Source organism: Mus musculus, chromosome Y (genome assembly GCF_000001635.26).
Source record: "Mus musculus strain C57BL/6J chromosome Y, GRCm38.p6 C57BL/6J".
Lineage (NCBI taxonomy): Eukaryota > Metazoa > Chordata > Mammalia > Rodentia > Muridae > Mus > Mus musculus.
In genome coordinates this window covers 34,780,211-34,800,823 of record NC_000087.7, presented here as the reverse complement: position 1 = coordinate 34,800,823, position 20,613 = coordinate 34,780,211, and the positions used below count along the sequence as shown (strand labels likewise).

Below are 20,613 nucleotides of genomic sequence, written 5' to 3'. Positions count from 1 at the left end.
TCCTGAAGAAATCCAAAACACCATCAGATCCTTCTACAAAAGGCTATACTCAACAAAACTGGAAAACCTGGACGAAATGGACAAATTTCTGGACAGATACCAGGTACCAAAGTTGAATCAGGATCAAGTTGACCATCTAAACAGTCCCATATCACCTAAAGAAATAGAAGCAGTTATTAATAGTCTCCCAACCAAAAAAAGCCCAGGACCAGATGGGTTTAGTGCAGAGTTCTATCAGACCTTCAAAGAAGATCTAATTCCAATTCTGCACAAACTATTTCACAAAATAGAAGTAGAAGGTACTCTACCCAACTCATTTTATGAAGCCACTATTACTCTGATACCTAAACCACAGAAAGATCCAACAAAGATAGAGAACTTCAGACCAATTTCTCTTATGAATATCGATGCAAAAATCCTCAATAAATTTCTCGCTAACCGAATCCAAGAACACATTAAAGCAATCATCCATCCTGACCAAGTAGGTTTTATTCCAGGGATGCAGGGATGGTTTAATATACGAAAATCCATCAATGTAATACATTATATAAACAAACTCAAAGACAAAAACCACATGATAATCTCGTTAGATGCAGAAAAAGCATTTGACAAGATCCAACACCCATTCATGATAAAAGTTCTGGAAAGATCAGGAATTCAAGGCCCATACCTAAACATGATAAAAGCAATCTACAGCAAACCAGTAGCCAACATCAAAGTAAATGGAGAGAAGCTGGAAGCAATCCCACTAAAATCAGGGACTAGACAAGGCTGCCCACTTTCTCCCTACCTTTTCAACATAGTACTTGAAGTATTAGCCAGAGCAATTCGACAACAAAAGGAGATCAAGGGGATACAAATTGGAAAAGAGGAAGTCAAAATATCACTTTTTGCAGATGATATGATAGTATATATAAGTGACCCTAAAAATTCTACCAGAGAACACCTAAACCTGATAAACAGCTTCGGTGAAGTAGCTGGATATAAAATAATCTCAAACAAGTCAATGGCCTTTCTCTATACAAAGAATAAACAGGCTGAGAAAGAAATTAGGGAAACAACACCCTTCTCAATAGTCACAAATAATATAAAATATCTTGGCGTGACTCTAACTAAGGAAGTGAAAGATCTGTATGATAAAAACTTCAAATCTCTGAAGAAAGAAATTAAGGAAGATCTCAGAAGATGGAAAGATCTCCCATGCTCATGGATTGGCAGGATCAACATTGTAAAAATGGCTATCTTGCCAAAAGCAATCTACAGATTCAATGCAATCCCCATCAAAATTCCAACTCAATTCTTCAACGAATTGGAAGGAGCAATTTGCAAATTTGTCTGGAATAACAAAAAACCTAGGATAGCAAAAAGTCTTCTCAAGGATAAAAGAACTTCTGGCAGAATCACCATGCCAGACCTAAAGCTTTACTACAGAGCAATTGTGATAAAAACTGCATGGTACTGGTATAGAGACAGACAAGTAGACCAATGGAATAGAATTAAAGACCCAGAAATGAACCCACACACCTATGGTCACTTGATCTTCGACAAGAGAGCTAAAACCATCCAGTGGAAGAAAGACAGCATTTTCAACAATTGGTGCTGGCACAACTGGTTGTTATCGTGTAGAAGAATGCGAATCGATCCATAATTATCTCCTTGTACTAAGGTCAAATCTAAGTGGATTAAGGAACTTCACATAAAACCAGAGACACTGAAACTTATAGAGGAGAAAGTGGGGAAAAGCCTTGAAGATATGGGCACAGGGGGAAAATTCCTGAACAGAACAGCAATGGCTTGTGCTGTAAGATCGAGAATTGACAAATGGGACCTAATGAAACTCCAAAGTTTCTGCAAGGCAAAAGACACCGTCAATAAGACAAAAAGACCACCAACAGATTGGGAAAGGATCTTTACCTATCCTAAATCAGATAGGGGACTAATATCCAACATATATAAAGAACTCAAGAAGGTGGACTTCAGAAAACCAAATAACACCATTAAAAAATGGGGCTCAGAACTGAACAAAGAATTCTCACCTGAGGAATACCGAATGGCAGAGAAGCACTTGAAAAAATGTTCAACATCCTTAATCATCAGGGAAATGCAAATCAAAACAACCCTGAGATTCCACCTCACACCAGTCAGAATGGCTAAGATCAAAAATTCAGGTGACAGCAGATGCTGGCGTGGATGTGGAGAAAGAGGAACACTCCTCCATTGTTGGTGGGAGTGCAGGCTTGTACAACCACTCTGGAAATCAGTCTGGCGGTTCCTTAGAAAACTGGACATAGTACTACCGGAGGACCCAGCAATACCTCTCCTGGGCATATATCCAGAAGATGCCCCAACTGGTAAGAAGGACACATGCTCCACTATGTTCATAGCAGCCTTATTTATAATAGCCAGAAGATGGAAAGAACCTAGATGCCCCTCAACAGAGGAATGGATACAGAAAATGTGGTACATCTACACAATGGAGTACTACTCAGCTATTAAAAAGAATGAATTTATGAAATTCCTAGCCAAATGGATGGACCTGGAGGGCATCATCCTGAGTGAGGTAACACATTCACAAAGAAACTCACACAATATGTATTCACTGATAAGTGGATATTAGCCCCAAACCTAGGATACCCAAGATATAAGATATAATTTGCTAAACACATGAAACTCAAGAAGAATGAAGACTGAAGTGTGGACACTATGCCCCTCCTTAGTTTTGGGAACAAAACACCCATGGAAGGAGTTACAGAGACAAAGTTTGGAGCTGAGATGAAAGGATGGACCATGTAGAGACTGCCATATCCAGGGATCCACCCCATAATCAGCATCCAAACGCTGACACCATTGCATACACTAGCAAGTTTTTATTGAAAGGACCCAGATGTAGCTGTCTCTTGTGAGACTATGCCGGGGCCTAGCAAACACAGAAGTGGATGCTCACAGTCAGCTAATGGATGGATCATAGGGATCCCAATGGAGGAGTTAGATAAAGTACCCAGGGAGCTAAAGGGATCTGCAACCCTATAGGTGGAACAACATTATGAACTAACCAGTACACCGGAGCTCTTGACTCTAGCTGCATATATATCAAAAGATGGCCTAGTCGGCCATCACTGGAAAGAGAGGCCCATTGGACTTGCAAACTTTATATGCCCCAGTACAGGGGAACACCAGGGCCAAAAAGGGGGAGTGGGTGGGCAAGGGAGTGGGGGTGGGTGGATATGGGGGACTTTTGGTATAGCATTGGAAATGTAAATGAGTTAAATACCTAATAAAAAATGGAAAAAAAAAAAGAAAAAAAAAAAAAAAAAAAAAAAAAAGAAACCCACCTCAGGGACAAAACCAGACACTACCTCAGAGTAAAAGGCTGGAAAACAATTTTCCTAGCAAATGGTCTGAAGAAATAAGCTGGAGTAGCCATTCTAATATAGAATAAAATCAATTTCCAACCCAAAGTTATCAAAAAAGACAAGAAGGGACAGTTAATGATCATGAAAGGCAAAATCTTCCAAGATGAACCCTCAATTCTGAATATCTATGCTCCAAATGCAATGGCATCCACATTCATTAAAGAAACTTTAGTAAACCTCAAATCATTCATTGCACTGCACACCATAATAGAGGGAGACTTCACAACCCACTCTTATCTATAGAAAGATCGGAGAAATAGAAACTAAACAGAGACACATTGAAGATAAAAGAATTTATGAAACAAATGGATTTAATAGATATCTACAGAACATTTTACCCTAAAACAAAAGCATATAACTTCTTCTCAGCACCTCATGGTACCGTCTCCACAATAGACCATATAATCAGTCACAAAACAGGACTCAACAAAAATATTGAAAGTATCCCATACACTCTATCATATCACCATGGAGGAAGGCTGATCTTCAATAACAACATAAATAATAGAAAGCCAACATTCATGTGAAAGCTGAACAACACTCTACTCAATGATAACTTGGTCAAGGAAGAAATAAAGAAGAAATTAAACACTTTTTAGAGTTTAATGAAAATGAAGGGACAATATACCCAAACTTATGGGACACAATGAATGTAGTCCCACAAAGAAAACCAACAGCTCTGAGTGCCACCAAAAAGAAACAAGAGAGAGCACACACTAAGAGCTTGACAGCACACCTAAAAGCTCTAGAACAAAAGGAGGCAAATTTACAAGGGGGAGTAGATAGCAGAAAATAATCAAACTCAGTGCTGGAATCAACCAAGTGGGCACAAAAAGAACTATTCAAAGTATCAACCAAACCAGGAGCCTGTTCTTTGAAAGTAGTATCAAGATAGATACACCCTTAGCAAGATGAACTTGAGGGCACAGGGATAGTATCCTAATTAACAAAATCATAAATGAAAAGGGAGACATAAGACCAGAACCTGAGGAAATCCTAGGCATCATCACATCCTACTACAAAAGGCTATACTAAAAAAACTGGAAACCTTGGACAAAATGGACAATTTTGTAGACAGAAATCAGGTACCAAAGTTAAATCCAGATAAGAATAAAGATCTAAACAGCCCCATATCCCCTAAAGAAATAGAAGCAGTCACTAATAGTCTCCTAACCAAATAATGCCCAGGACCACCCACACGGGTTTAGTGCAGAGTTCTATCAGACCTTCAAAAAAGAACTAATTCCAACTGTTCTCAAACTATTTCACAAAATAGAAACAGAACGTACCCTATTCAATTCATTCTATAGATACCACAATTACTCTGATAACTAAACCATATAAAGTCCCAACAAAATAGAAGACTTCAGACCAATTTCCCTTATGAATATTGATGCAAAAAATATTCAATAAAGTCCATGCAAACTGAATCTCAGAACATATCACAAAGATCATCAATAATGATCAAGTAGGCTTCATCCCAGGGATGCAGGGATGGATTAATATAAGGAAACACATCAACTTAATCCACTATATAAGCAAACTGAAAAACAAAAACCACATGATCATCTCCTTACATGCTGAGAAATCATTTAACGAAATCCAACACCCATTCATGATAAAAGTCATGGAAAGATCAGGAATTCAAGGCCCATACTTGAACATAATAAAAGCAGTATATAGCAAAACAGTAGTCAACATCAAACTAAATGGAGAGAAACTAAACCCAATCCCACTAAAATCAGGGACTAGACAAGGCTGCCACTTTCTTCCTATCTATTCAATATATCACTTGAAATCCTAGCCAGAGCAATTGGACAACAGAAGTAGATCAAGGGAGCACCATGGTCCCTGGACCGGGGGATTCTGTGGACACCCACAAGGACCCACACAGGATCCTCCACGGGATCCTAAGACCTCTGGTGGGTGGAACACAGCGCCTGGTCCAATCAAATTGCCCAGGACCCTAGACTGCACATTATTATTATGCACATCCAATAGGCATTTGTGTGTGTGTGTGTGTGTGTGTGTGTGTGTGTGTGTGTGTGTGTGTGTGTGTGTTTGTGTGTGCATATAAGCGTGTAGGTATGTAGCACTTGTGACCAGAGGAATGCAATCATGCAGTGTCTTTATTTCTCTCTGCCATTTTCCTATGATGCAGTGTGTTGATTAGAATATCTTTTGCCCATGGGATGTGGCACTATTACAAGGTATTGGCTTGTTTGAGGAAGTGTATCATTGTGTAGGCTTGCTTTTATGTAGTGCACAATCTCTGCCCAGTGACAAAAATTGATCCTCTTCCTTGCTAACTGTGGCCACAAGCTTCCACATTGTTGCCTTCAGACTAAGATATAGACCAATTACTTCCTTCCCCAGCACCTCCTCTTCCTGGATGCTGCCATGCTTCCTACCAAGATAATAATGTACTGACCCTCTGAATCTGTAAGACAACCTCAATTAAGTTTTCCCTATAAGAGTTTCCTGTGTCATGATGTCTCTTCACATCAATGAAACCCTGTTGAACATAGGCAGTATGTTAGCCTAATTTTTAATGCTTACAAGATAATTGCAACCAGCATGCAAGCACAAAGTAAAGATGATGAATGAGTTTCTGTATTTTTTGAACTTCTGAATTTTTGAATGAATGAGGGGATTGGGAAAATTAGAAAGTTTTGGGAAGGAGATAGAGAGAGGACCTTTTGGGCTCCTGCCACTTGCTTTTGCATTCAATATATCTATTTTAAAACAACACCAACAACTAAAACAACCAACGACAGGGCATCCATACAACAGATTCACAGAGAAGACACCAAAGGGCAATACATTCTTGTAAATCATTTTTCAGCTAATGTCTGGTGTATTGAGCCTAAGGATTTTACTGTCAAACCCTGATGATTAATCACTAGATTGTATCCCCTAATACAATGATGAATGACACTGTGGTCAATAGGACAGTTAACGTGTATAAATACATCGTTTTTCACACAGTCAGTTTGAATTGTTACTATATTTCCCAGTTTTTTTTTTTTTTTTGCATTTTATCTCCATTAGTGTGTTGTTTTCAGCCCTCACTTGCTACATAGAAAACAGAATCTTTTACAATATATTTCATTTAGGGTGCACAATGGAACCTAAAGACTATTTCAGTCCATTTCAAAGTAGAGCTCTCTGTTCTCTTTCCAAAATTGAATTTAAACTGCTTTCAAATATATTTTGCAGTTGTGTGGCTTAGTTTAATTAAGATTGGGGGGGTTATTTCTCCCACAGTCCCAGTTGTCTAAAACTGGGAAAACTGTCTAGAAATGTTGTGGAACCTTTGTGACTGTGCCCTAGGAGAAGTAGATCCGTGGGGCAAGAAGGAGCGAGCTGGGTGGTTCTGAACTAAATCTTGGATTCTAAATCCAACCAAATGTGAGAAGGGCCCATTCAGGCTCTCAATGCCACAGATGAACTTGTTGTTTCCTCCTATGTTCTCTTTATCATGACAGTCTGTTCCTCGTGAGTGTTTGCCATATACATCTCTTCCTGAACATTGATTGTGTCAGGAGTTTTGACAACTTGACTTAAAAATAAGTATTGTAAGTGTACATCTGTCTCTCCACCTCTTCCTCTTCCCCCTCCCTCCCTCCCTCCCTCCCTCCCTCCCTCCCTCTCTCTCTCTCTTTCTCTCTCTCTCTTTCTCTCTCTCTTTCTCTCTCTCTCTCTCTCTCTCTCTCTCTCTCTCTCTCTCTCTCTCTCTGTGTGTGGGTGTGTGTAGGTGTGTGTGGGTGGGTGTTGTGTCAAATATATTGCTGTCAATTTTGCCTTCATGTATTTTTTTAATGTGTGTGTGTGGAATGATTTTTCACATTAAAAATTATTCTCACTTTTCATAAATTTCAGTGTAATCTTCAATTTTAGTGAGATAAGCTTCCAAATGGCTTTTTTTCTGGAACTCAAGAAATTGGAATGCTCCATAGTTTTATGACCTGAGTGAGAATTGTCAATAGGTTCCCAGTGATGCTGTGGGGCCATACTTAAGATCTGTGTAGCAGCTAGAGGAGCCTCTGTGTTCTTTGAGCCCTGCATTTGGAGAATAACTACAAATTGTTTGTACAGTTGGCTCTAGCATAGAGACTCTTCTTTAAAATTGTTTTCTCTTTCTCACTAGATGCCATGCATTGGAAAGTCCTTCCACATGGAAACTACGGACCATATTGAATGGTGGAGAAAGGAGATTCACAGTAAATTATAAATGAAGAAAACAAAAGTTACAGCCCTATAACTGATACTTCCACAGCTAAAGCTGTGTGGAAGCATGGAGAATGTTGGAGGACTTGCAAAATTTGTTTGGATCTCATTCCTCCTCATTGCTCACATAATTTAGTACTTAATATCCTCGTGATTTCATAGATATATTTTTCTAAATACTTCTTAAGTTGTGTGAATGTGTGTAACTCTGTGAATGTCTCTGTGCATATCTCTCTTTCTATGTATATTTTTCTCTGTCTCTGTGCCTACTTGTGTGTCTCTGTGTGAATGTTTATGTGCATGTCTCACTCTGTATGTCTAAGTTTCTCTGTCTTTCTGTCTCTGTCTGTCTATCTATGCCTCACATCTAAACTCATTTCTTCTCCTTGCTTACCTTCTTCTATTGTTTTTCCTTCTTTGCCTTATCCTTCTCCTCCTTATTCTTTTCTCCTTCGCCTTCTCCTCCTACTCCTGTTTCTTTCTTTCTTTCTTTCTTTCTTCTTCTTCTTCTTCTTCTTCTTCTTCTTCTTCTTCTTCTTCTTCTTCTTCTTCTTCTTCTTCTTCTTCTTCTTCTTCTTCTTCTTCTTCTTCTTCTTCTATGCCTTTGACTTTTCCTTCTCTCATTCTTCTTCTCTCCTTCTCTCCTCCTTATTTAACCTTCTCCTTTTCTACTTCTCCAAGTCCTCCTCCTTCCTTTTGCTCTTCCTCTTCCACTTCTCTTGTTCTTCTTCCTTCTCCTTCTCCTTGTCGTTCTGCTCCACCCATTCCTCTTCCCTTCCTTCTTCTCCTCTTCCTCTCCATATTCTTCTCCTTCTCTTTCTTTTTCTCCTTCTACTTTTTTCTCTATCTCACCCTCCCTCACTCCCTCCTACCCTTAACCTACCCTCCCTGATGCATTCACAGACTCTCCTCCAGTACTACTGGTAATTTGAATTTTGTCTTGCCAAGCTATGAAGACAAGGATGGTCTCCTGAGGCATCCCCTGTTACTGGTCTTTTCCATATGTCTTTTCAATTGTCCTTTCACTGTTTTACAGATTTCTTCTAAGATCATTTTACCCCACCCCACCTCCATGCCTTGATTTCTTCTGGTGGGAGTCTCCAGAGTTTCAAACTCACATCCTCTCTGATGGTGTTCTGCCTGAGAAACCACAAAATCTGGAGGCTAGAGTTAAATTTGATCATTGAGCTTGGGGCATTGTGCTATGTACCAAATGCCTGGTCTCCAGTCATGCTGAAGTCCTTAAACCTGATGAAACCTAATGGGTCGTAATTTTCACCTACATGGGAAGGAAGGCATTTCCTCCGTATTTCTGGAACCCTGGCTCCTGGTGAATTTACCATACCCACAAGCACTCCCGCCCTGCAGTGGCTAATGGCTAGCAGTCACATACAAAATGACCAAAGGTTCTGATCTTCAAGTTAGATAACTTCTAGTTACCTAGCAACAGCAAGATAACGAGCCCAATATATGAGAGGCTACTTGGCCCTACATCAGTCTCTCATTCTTTCTCTCTCTCTCTCTCTCTCTCTCTCTCTCTCTCTCTCTCTCTCTCTCTCTCTCTCTCTCTCTCTCTAACTTTTACAATCCTTACTCTCTGTAAACTTTTACCTCTTTCTCTAAGCGTTCAACTTTCTTACTCTCTAACTTGCTTTCTGTCTTTCCTTCTATGTCTTTCCCCATCTCTCCTTTTGGCCATGGCAAGTCTAACAATCTTTTTACTCTTTTTTTTCTCCTTGCTGTCTAAAATAAAGCTCTAAAACATTAGACTGTCTATGTTTTTTAGGCCCAATATGGGATGCCAGAGACAAAGAATCTGGTACCATTGTCTTCCCCTCGTTAACCCCCATCCGTGTAGTTTCAGTGGATTTACACAGCCAGATGCACAATCAGGTATGCATGGTAATTATCCTTCACTCCTCCCATGTCAGCCTTCACAGAGCACAGAACCTTCTGCCGTCCATGTTCTCTCTCACTTCACCAACTTGCCCTACACCCACAGTTTCACACTGGACACTTAACATTACTACAAATTATTAAAATGTAACTGCATTTAAATTTAAAAATCATCTCCTCATTTGTGTTGGTAACAATCCAATGCTTAACAGATATTTGTTAGTAGTGCTTACCTGTTGACATTGATACCATGAACTTCTTATTACTTCTGGTGCTATGTGATTTTTTTTTCAAGCAAGATGAGGACTTGAACAATTTCTGAAATCATGTCTTTGGACTCACAGCACTTACGTGATGTAGATCTAGTTTCCCAGAGACTTAGAGTATCTGTGATGAGCCATGAACTTGGAACATCTGCAGCATGACCCAGAGTTTCATTGGGCTGAGCAGAGAGATCTCAAGATTTGATTGCTTTCTCTGTCCAAAGTATATATATACGATTAAATTACAACTGCATAGTGGTTTTTATTACTCTGTGTTATTATCATTTCAAATCCTCTTATTTCTTGGCTGAGTTGCTAAATGATACCTTGTTCTGTGAACCAGCTGCCATTTTTGTTCTAAAGCGATTTGATGGATCTTTTCAGCTTTCCTAGTTCCATTTACTGAGAAAGGTAGCTTCTCTCTGAGGTTATGGTCTCAGAAGTTGTTGGATGTTTCAAACCCTTCCCTGGAATGTCTGGGACTCTGCAAAAAAGGAATTAAGAATTTTGAAACAAAAGTGAGGAACTACTTGGTGTCTTCTTGTCCTGTGAAAATTCTGAGATCCATTCTTACAACTGGAAATATTCAAACACATTAAAATTATTCTACAATGAGAAAATCAACTGCATTATAATCCTGATACTTACTGACACATGAGTTATAAGGATGTTCTTTATTAAAAAATCTTACACTCTTTATTTCGTTCTAGAACACATTTTCCCCCTTTTAACAGCTGAAAAATCTATTTTACTTCAATTTCATTTTTAAAAATCCGTATTATTTTAAAAATTTTAGTGGTAATTGTAATAAGTATCTATAAAGTGTTGCAGATGGATCATGCCCCCTCTTTATGTGGCTAATGGAAGGTTATTTTAAAAAATTCTTCCTAATGAACATCTATTCTTGTTGTTGTTTTTGTTGTTGTTGTTATTGATGTTGTTAGATGTTATTACTTGACTTCAGGAATGTTTAATGCTAATGAGGGTCTTATTGTTCTCCAGATGTCTCCTTTCACCCTCCCAATATATATAATATATATATATATATATATATATATATATATATATATATATATATATATTTATATATGTTTGTAAAAATGTGGTGAGTCTCTGTATGCACATTATCAAATGTTTCTGATTCAACTTGTGCACAAAGCAATCTACATTTTGTCTTTTTACATTTGTGTTCTTTTGCAGGGAAATGAAATACCAAAGCCTATCTGAAAGTAAGGATTTTTCAAAAGTCTCATTTCCTTGGGAATTCTAAATAAAAGTTTATATTCATTATGGAGAATGTATTATGAGCTTGTCAAGAGCTATTGAATATGAATTTCTTTCCTGTTATGTTTATTTTTCTTTGGTGATTTGAAGTGGAAGCTACTCACAGGAAAAAAAAAGAGAGGTATCTAAAACTACTTCTCATTATCTCACTTTCTTTAAATTGAGATTTCTGATGTTGAAGAGGAATGAAGTGAGTGTGCAGATTTTGTCCACATAACTCCTAAAAGAAAGAGCAATAGTCATGTTCCACAAACACATGTATTCAACACCCCAATTAAATTGCATGGGTACTGGCTGAATCTAAAGTCCCTGTAAATGAATGTGTGTGTGTGTGTGTGTGTGTGTGTGTGTGTGTGTGTGTGTGAATGTTTCCATGTGTGTGTGTGTCTGTGACTCAGTATATCTAGGTGTATATGTACATGTGTGTGTTAGGATTATATTGCTGTAAACAGACACACTTATCAATGCATGTTTTATTAGAAAACCATTTAATTGGGGCTGGCTTACAGGTTCAGAAGTTCAGTCCATTATCATCAAGGTAAAAATATGTCAGGATCCAGGCAGGCATGGTTCATTTGGAGCTGAGAGTTCTATAACTTCATCTGATAGCTGCTTGGAAATGAATAGCTTCCAGGCAGTAGGCAGAGGGCCTGAAAAGTCTGTTCCCACAAAACACCAAATGTGTTTTTGAGTGTTTATGTGAGTATTAGTATGGGTTTTATTGCCATGAAGTGTCACCAGGATCATAGTAAATCTTGAACACTTTGTAACTTCTTTTCAGAGGTTTACTCCATTATTGTCATGGCTGGAAACATGGTAGCCTTCAGACAGACAAAGTGCTGGAGAAGGAGATGAGTTTTAGGTCTTGATATACAGGAAGCAGATGGAGACTGTGTCAAACTGGGGATTGCTTAAGGACAGCAGACCTCCAAGCCTACCACCACATTGTTACATTTCTTCCAACAAGATCACACCAACTCAACAAAGACACATCTCCATCAGTGTCCCAACTACTCCACCAATGTCACACCTCATGAAACTATTTCACACTTCCTGAGAGTGCCACACCTATTGGCACTATTTATTTGGGCCCATTAACATTATTCTTAAAACTGTTCAATGGACAAAAGGTAACTTTAATGAAAGAAATAAAGAATGTTTCAAAAAATAAACAGGAGTATGTATGTCTTGGTTACTGTTCTATGCTGTGAGAGATATCATGACCAAACAAACTTATAAGAGGAAACATTTAATTGTGGTCTTAGAGTTCCAGAGGGCAAGTCCAGGATATCATGGTAGACACCATGGCAACACAGAGGCAAAACATGTAGAGCAGTAGTTGAGAGCGAACAACTTATGATGGAGATGGCAGAGAGTAATGAAAGAGAGAGAGAGAGAGAGAGAGAGAGAGAGAGAGAGAGAGAAAGAGAGAAAGAGAGAGAGATAGAGAGAGTCTGATGGGTTTTTGATATTTCAAGGCTCTGTGACAAATCTCCTTTAATAATAAAACAACTCCTAATTCATTCTAAACAGCCCATCACCTGGAAAACTAACACATTTGAACGTGTGATCATCTGTGGCACACAATTATTCAAACGAATAAAGGAATGAAAAAGAAAATGATATCAACTAATAAGTGGCCATGACACTTGGTAGTATAGTTTATATCATTACTTTTCATTTCTTTCAGGTTAGGGTTATTTGCATAACATATTTCTGATCAGCAATCATTCTCAAATAATCCAAAGGCATCCTAACCCCACCACACACACACACACACACACACATTTCTACTTGATTAACGATATTGGCATTACTTATTTTTATGGAAACATATCCCTTATTCCTGATTTAGTTCAAATCGTGGGAAATGTTGATGTATAATTAATTCCTATTCATAATGGGATAATACAGAAGTCAACAATATTGAATCCATTGTTCCTTGGAGCTGAAGATTTTCCATCGATTTAGTAAAATATAAATATGATTTTAAAAGAAGGCAACACCCTGAAAAAGTCTTATTTTCATCTTTTCATTATTTACAGACCATTCTGTGGTATAAATAGGAATCTAGAGGAAGAAAGGTGTTTAAAGTCACTGACACACACACTTAACTTAGGTTTCCTTTGCACAGGAAGAAGATATATCAATCCTCTATATATGGAGAGTTTCTCCAGGACCATTAATATATAAAAGTCTTCAGGTCTCTAGGTTAAAACAACATTGCTTTTGCCTATAATTTATGCAAAGTAACCTCTTTTATACAGTTATCATATTGATGTGTGTATGCATAGAGAATTATACAGGTAAGTCCAGAGGATAGGGAAGGGTATACTGTTTTCTGCTACTTCACTCCCTAATTTTCCCCTTATGACAGGGTTTCTTGCTGAGCTAGGAGTGAGGCTGACATTCAGGAAGCCACAGTCATTCTTCTGTCTCTGCCACTCCAATTCCTAAGCACTGGTGTTTAGGTGAATGTTTGACCAAACTCTTGGCTTTACCACTGGGCCATCTCCCTAGATTCTTCTTTATTTTAAATAACCTCTGGATGACTTTTGCCCTCAATGTAATGAAACTGCTCTATAAGAATTTGTTATTTAGAAGATGGCAATATAAGTGGTCTGTGTGTGTTCAGTACATGGTATATTAAGAACTACTTTCCTTAATACCTTGAGAATTGCATACAAATATTTTGATGGAATTTACTTTCCAATTATTTTAGTAACTCCTCCCAGAACAAAACCTGTCCCACTCCCACCTAACTCCTCCTGCCAACTTCATATCTCGTCTTCTCCCCTTTGTTACAACCCATTCAAATCATTTGTGTTTCCCATAAACTCTTAGACATCTGGCTTCCAGTAGAGCATGAACAATCTATAACCTTCAAAGTCAATACCTTTGATGAAAACTTACTATTCATCCTTCATCTACTCTCTATACCTTATCAGATAGCGATAAGGGATAGTGAGCCTTCCCATTCAGTGATGGAAGACAGAATGTCCTGATTTTGTGCAGAAAGACACAGTTTTTCTCTTACCTCTGTGCCTTACAAGATTTTCATTCTCTTCCTTGAGGATTTCTAAGTTTCAGCTCCTCTACTTCTTGCCTCTTTCTGTGAGTATTTGTGAATATGCATGTGTGTCTATATTACAGATGTCTCAGTATATATACAACTCAACTCATAGTGGGATTTTGCAATTAACTGCTGGCACTATCTCACACTAGACCATATTCCTTAATGCAGACTTGGTGTGGGTAAGTACCAGAAAGGAACTGGAGATTGCTAGATATCTTCAGAGTTAGTTGTAGTATAGGTGAAGTTTAGACTTCTGACCTTACATTCTGGCTAGCCCCTATGGGATTAAGATGCATGGATAAGGGATCAAGATCCTGAACTTGGATTGCATTTTTCTCCTTTTTGAACAAAACAGAGATATCCTTGAAGAGATAGATGGATCTTATCACTTTGTTTCAAATAAAGAATTCTGTGGTTAAATTGTTTTGAAATGTCAGTCATGGGTCTTAGATGAAGGCTTTGGTCCACAGTACAATGTTCATAGGTAGTACAATATGCACTCTGAAAAGTGATTGGAACATGAGGGCTTTAATCAATGAGTTAATCAATCAATGAATATACAAGGAATGGGTAAGAAACTTGTAAATGAACGCGGTCATTTGGACATGTCTTCAAAGCTGTTTATTGTCTTTGGTCCCTTCTTGTGTTAATGCTGACTAGCTGCCAATAATTTGAACAATTGTGCTGCTTCATGCCCCTTTCATATTCATGTGATCATGGATCCTTCTTTCATTTGTGATAGTAACATGTCAGGTTCAGAGGAAACATTGCTTAATTCTTTAATTTTTTTTTTCTAGAAACGGCATGCTAAGTGTAGAACCAATGTTACCTAGTTGTTGTAGTTGGAATATTCAGCCATGGTATCTGTTGTCTTTGAGACTCAATAACTTTGCTGCTACCCACACCACTGGTCTTTCTTCTGAATTCACTATTGTATTTTAGTAGATTTCAATATCATATGAAGTACCAGAAAATGAGTGAAAAATGACAGTGGTGAAATGTGTTTAGAATCATTAAATTACACACTTAAAAATAAATAAATCAATGGATTTATTTAGTATATAAATCAAACTCCAATAAAACTTCTGAAAAGGCTTAACCAAATGTGATGCTTCTCATGTGAGTTGTTATTTGTCATAGCACCTGTGATTTAGCTGTTAATAGTAGTGGGTTTTATTACTTATGAATCAGACACCAATACATCCATGAAGGGGTTACACTCCATTCCCTCAGGAGAAAGAAATCAATTAAAAGTCATTGGATTTCTTGATGAGAATTTTTCTGGTCAAAGCTGAGTTGGCAGGAAGTTGGACAGACTGGGGTGTCTCCCAGAAAGTGTAACACAAATTAGAATGTAGGTGTTGTGAGGCTATAAGGCATATTCACTACTTGTCACCTATTATTGAGTATTCTTGCTGTTGGAGGTACTTACCCTTCACTTCTGCCATGGAGGGAAGTGGGTCTACACCCAGGCAGAATGAGGAGATTGTGATGAGTAATGTTTGTGTGGGTTATGGAGCAGGATAAACCTTAATGTGCTGGGATTTTATTTATCTCCAACTTGACAATCTAGCGTCACCTTAGGAGAGAGAACAATTGAAGAATTGTCTCTATTCACTTGGTTTTTGGGTAAGTCTATGGGACATTTTCTTCATTGATGGTCGATGTGTGAGGGTAGGCAACTGTGGGTAAGCTCATCAGTAGTCATTTATAAAAGGAAAGCTTTTACTCTGTATTTAAAATAAAATATTCGATCAAGCCACATGATTTTTGGTGGTTTGAATAAGAATATACCCTATAGATTCATATATATGGATATTTACTCACCAGGGATTGGCAGTGTGTTTAAGGATTAGAAGGAATGAGAGAAGATGTGGCTTCATTGGAGGAAGTGGTTGTGTCAATAAGTGTGGTCTTTGAGTTTTCAAGAAACCAATGTAATGGCAGAATATCTGTTTCTGTCTAAGGATCAATAGTTCTCTATTGCTCCAGTGCTGCGGTCACTGACTTGATGTTTGACTAAACTTCTGTAAGTGTAATCAAGCCCCCAGTTAATGCTTTGTTTCATAATAGTTGTTTTATCCATGATGTCTCTTCACAGCAATAGAACAATGACTAAGATAGGGTCAAGCAATAAGCACTCTTTCCTGGTAATGCTTCAAGTTCCTGTTTTGCCTTCCTTGGTAATAGTCTGTAACATGTAAGCTAATAACCCTTATATTCCCAAGTTATGTTTGATGTTAGTATTCTTCAGTGTGAGAAAGAAGCAAACTAGAACAATTGCATGTCATTATATACATGAGAATATCTTACCTTTAAATTAAAAAAAAATATCTACACATTATTTATCCTTATAGGATAAGTGACAGTGGTAGTATTAGATATTTTGTTCCTCTAAGAAATTGTCTTACTTAAGGTTTCTATTGTTGTAAGAACATACCATGTCCAAAGAGCTAATTCCATAGCAAAAGTTTTATTCAGCTTATATTCCACATTGCTGTTCATCATCAAAGTAGTTTGGAAAGAAACTGAAACAACACAGGTTCCTGGAGCCAGAAGCTCATGCATAGGCCATGGAGTGGTGATGCTTATTGACATGCTCCTTAAGTCTTGCTTCCATAAGGAGCACAAGACTACCACCACAACGGTGTCCCCACCCACAATGAACTGGGTCCTCTCCCACCAATTAAGAAAATTCCTAAAAGCTTGATCTTAATGAGGCATTTTCTCAACTGAGGCTCCTCCTCTTGCAAGACTCTAGATCTTTTCAAGTTGCTATGAAACCAGTATGGCACTCTGAATGTAGTTGGCCTATGAGGAGGTGTGGCCTTGTAGGAGTGGGTGTGGCCTTTTTGGAGGAAGCATATCACTGTGAGGCTTTAAAGCTCTGCTCAGTGTGGAAGACAACATCCCTGCATGCAGAAGACTCTAAGCTTCCTCTCCACCACTACATATGCCCAGACACTTGCATGTTCACTTCCTTGATGATAGTGGACTGAACCTCTGAAACTGCAATGAAATGTTGAAAAGCCCTAATGAAATGTCTCTAATGTGTTGTCTTAGTCATAGTGGTTTTTCACAGCATTGAAACCCTAATTAAGACATCCAGCTAGCATAGAAACTCTCCCAGATATCAAAATTAATCAACAATAGAGAGTATTTTCAAGTCATTTGGCATTCAAACTTATTCTAGAGAAAAAACACAAATGATTGAGTCCATGACAAGCCTGACTAAAAACAAAAACAAAAAACAAAACAAAAACAAACAAACAAAAAACAAACAAACAAACAAAACAAAAACAAACAAAAAAACCTACAACAACAATAAAACCAACCAACCAAACAAACAAAAGAAACACTCAGAGTGCATATGGGACCCATTAAGACCCCCATGAAGCACAGGGGCTACTCAGGAGTAGTGACCAACATATTGGGCAACCTCATAGAGTTTGAAACCCATGAGAACTGGCATAGAAAAGAGATCAGCACATATGCATTGAGTACACCTTCACTGTTTTATGAGAAGGAGGTCACACATAAATTTGAGAAAGGAATTTATAGGGAATAGACAGGCTGAAATGGTACATAGGTATGTTGGGAGTCAGATGTTTGGAGGAGAGCCAGGGGAACAGGCCAGTGGTGAGCTTTTTGATGGTCATCTGGGGCACTCAACAGAGACCTCCAAAAGATCACAGGATTCATCCCAGGCAAAGATTGCACAGGGAAAGAACTCAGGATCCACGCCCCACCATATATTATCTCACAGTTTATTTATTTTCTCTTTTAAATTACTCTTTGATCTGATCAGCTGGCTATTTGTTAAGAAACCAAAGAACCTAATGTGGATATGCCCAATTTTAACTATTTGCACAAAATTTCTATTCTTCCTGGGTCTCCTGCTTCACATTTTGAGAACTTCATCTTAGAATTCATTTGTCCCTCAGTGTCCTCTAGTCCTTTGTGTGTCCTTTATTGTTTTTAAAGGTCACCATCAATTTAATCTTTCTTAACTTCTACCTGGTCTCTTTTCTGCATGTTAATATTGGATTTCTTAAAAAGATATCTTAATGGGAATAGAGAGATGACCATGTTGTCAAGAGCACTACTGTACCGCAAAAAAACTGGATTTGTTTTCTTGAATTCATATCCAATGGTTAACAATCAGCTTTAATGCCAGCTCCATGGGATCTGACAACTCATGTCTCTGTGGTCACCTATACTCTCAAGCTCATGCCCTACTCCCACCCATATAAATAAAGATAATAAATCTTAAAATGAGAGACAAGTTTCATTTGGTTTCATTATTCAAATGAAACCTTATTTTGTCTGATTTCTGAATCTCTTTGGATCAGTTTTCTGGGTTGCACTTTGTGTAACAAGGCCACATTCCTTTTATCTATCACTCTTTCCCCAACTTGTTGTTTCTCCCTCAGACTTCATACCAGAGATTCTATCTATGTCCTGTCTTTCTCCGCTTCTTCCTAAAAATCCATTTTTTGCTGCCATCCCTGCTCCTCTAAGTCATATCTCCAATTCCTTGCTCACTATGCAGACCACAGAATCTAAGTCCTGTCCATTTTAGCCTGTGTGATATTAGATGTATGCACTGTTCACAGCCTGCATTGCAACTTTCATCTTCCTTTGATGTTCTTTCTACCATAGTCCATCTCTTCCAACAAAGTGTTCACTAAAAGCATGTCATGTCACACGTATTAATTTTTAGAACAAAACAAATTTTATTGACAAAGATACTGAGGTTGTCAAAGACCCATAGGTACCCAACACAGGAAAACAAACATTTTTTTTCAATCCTATAAGTTTACATTTCTGTACTTTGTGATTTTTTTTTAATTTAAGTGATATTTGACACCAGAGTATAGACATAGATATGTAGGTCACCGAGAAATTTGATAAAGTACACAGTAGGATTGGCTAGAACTTTGTAAACAACCTTTCCGAACTTTTTGGATCCATCATCTCTGGTGTACTGCACCCAGGAACCTATTAAGAAGTCATTGTCATCACCTGATCTCACCCCAGCCAGAGGGGTCTCTGGAATGATGTGGAGGTTACCTTCCTTGTAGTCATCCAGGAGCTGATAGACGTAGAGGACCGGATCCTTCTTGTAGGAAATGTAAAAATAGTCCTGTAAGAATGGCACCTGGGCTAGCACCATCCCACTCCAGTTGTCCTCAGAGCCATCTTTCCCCTCAAATTTGTGTTGTACCTCTCTGCCAACCAGTGCGCCTGCGAGGTGGACCTCCCTCACCTGAGGAAAATCTACTTTGTGAGGCAAGACCTTAAGATTTAAAATCCTCTCATCGCTGTGGAGCTCCTGTCCGTAGACACTGTCAATTCCGTCATACTTCACCAAATAAAGAGAAGGGTTTGTTGGCAGTTGACCTAGAATGATGGCCTTCCAATGGGTGACAGGCTCATTACCTTCCTTCCACCCGTGAGAAATTCTGCAGCCAACAATATTCCCCAGGGCCTGGGAAGAAGGCTTCCTCCTACTCTTCTTCTTGAGTGATGTCATGCTCAGACTCTTCAGATGTATTGTCTTCTACCTGGCTGTAGACCTGTTGTGGTAGATCACACTGTCTTGTGGCTTCCATTCCCTTCAAATATCATACTTGCTCATTGCCTGGGACTGAAGATCTTGCCCGTTTAAACCAGACACAATGCTGTTGCCTCTGTCATATATATGAATTCCTGATGGGCAATGGTTATGGGTTGAGAGTGAATGCTGGACCAAGACTCTTCTCTAAGAGAACTTCTGAGCAGGTGAAGAAGATTATGCTAAACAGATTTGAGCTCCTAAAATTAATTTTATAAAAATAAGAAGTTAATAAGTCAGCCATGGTGGTACACACATTTAATCCCAGAACTCAGAAGGCAAGGACAGGCAGATTTCTAAATTAGAGACCAGCCTGGTCTACAAAGTGAGTTCCAGGGCAGTCAGTGCTATAGAGAGGAACCCTGTCTCAACAACAACAACAACATCAAGTAAAAGAAAACAAACGAAAATCAAACGAAAAACAAACAAAAGAGAAATTCAAACAAAAAATAACAAAACAAACAATCAAATGGAGAAGTTAATAGGAAGTGGTAGTGACCCATAACTTTAATCATAGTACTCAAGAGGCAGAGTGAGGCAGACCTTAGTGAGAGAAAGACTAGTCTGGTCTACACAGTGAGTTTCCTGACAGCCAAATCTAAACATACAGAAACTCAAATAAAATTAACCAAGCAAGCAAACAAACAAACAAAGAAACAAAGAAACAAGGGAAACAAGGAAATAAAAATAGTGTAATTAACAAGTAATTCTCTAGAGCTCAGAATAACATACTCAGATCAACATTTATTTCTTCAGACCTGAGTAAATTTGTCTCTGATGAGGATCCTCTCCTTGAATTTCTATGTCAATTTAGGTGGTGCTATGACAATTACC

The 20,613-nt window shown here is 38.3% G+C and overlaps 1 protein-coding gene across 1 annotated transcript; it reads right to left on the bottom strand.

Moving 5' to 3' along the window:
* Positions 1-19,014: 19,014 nt before the first annotated feature.
* On the bottom strand, positions 19,015-19,698 carry Gm20853 (predicted gene, 20853). Its single transcript, XM_017318822.1, has one exon. The coding sequence runs from the start codon at positions 19,696-19,698 to the stop codon at positions 19,015-19,017; it is 684 nt and encodes a 227-aa protein (XP_017174311.1).
* Positions 19,699-20,613: the final 915 nt, after the last annotated feature.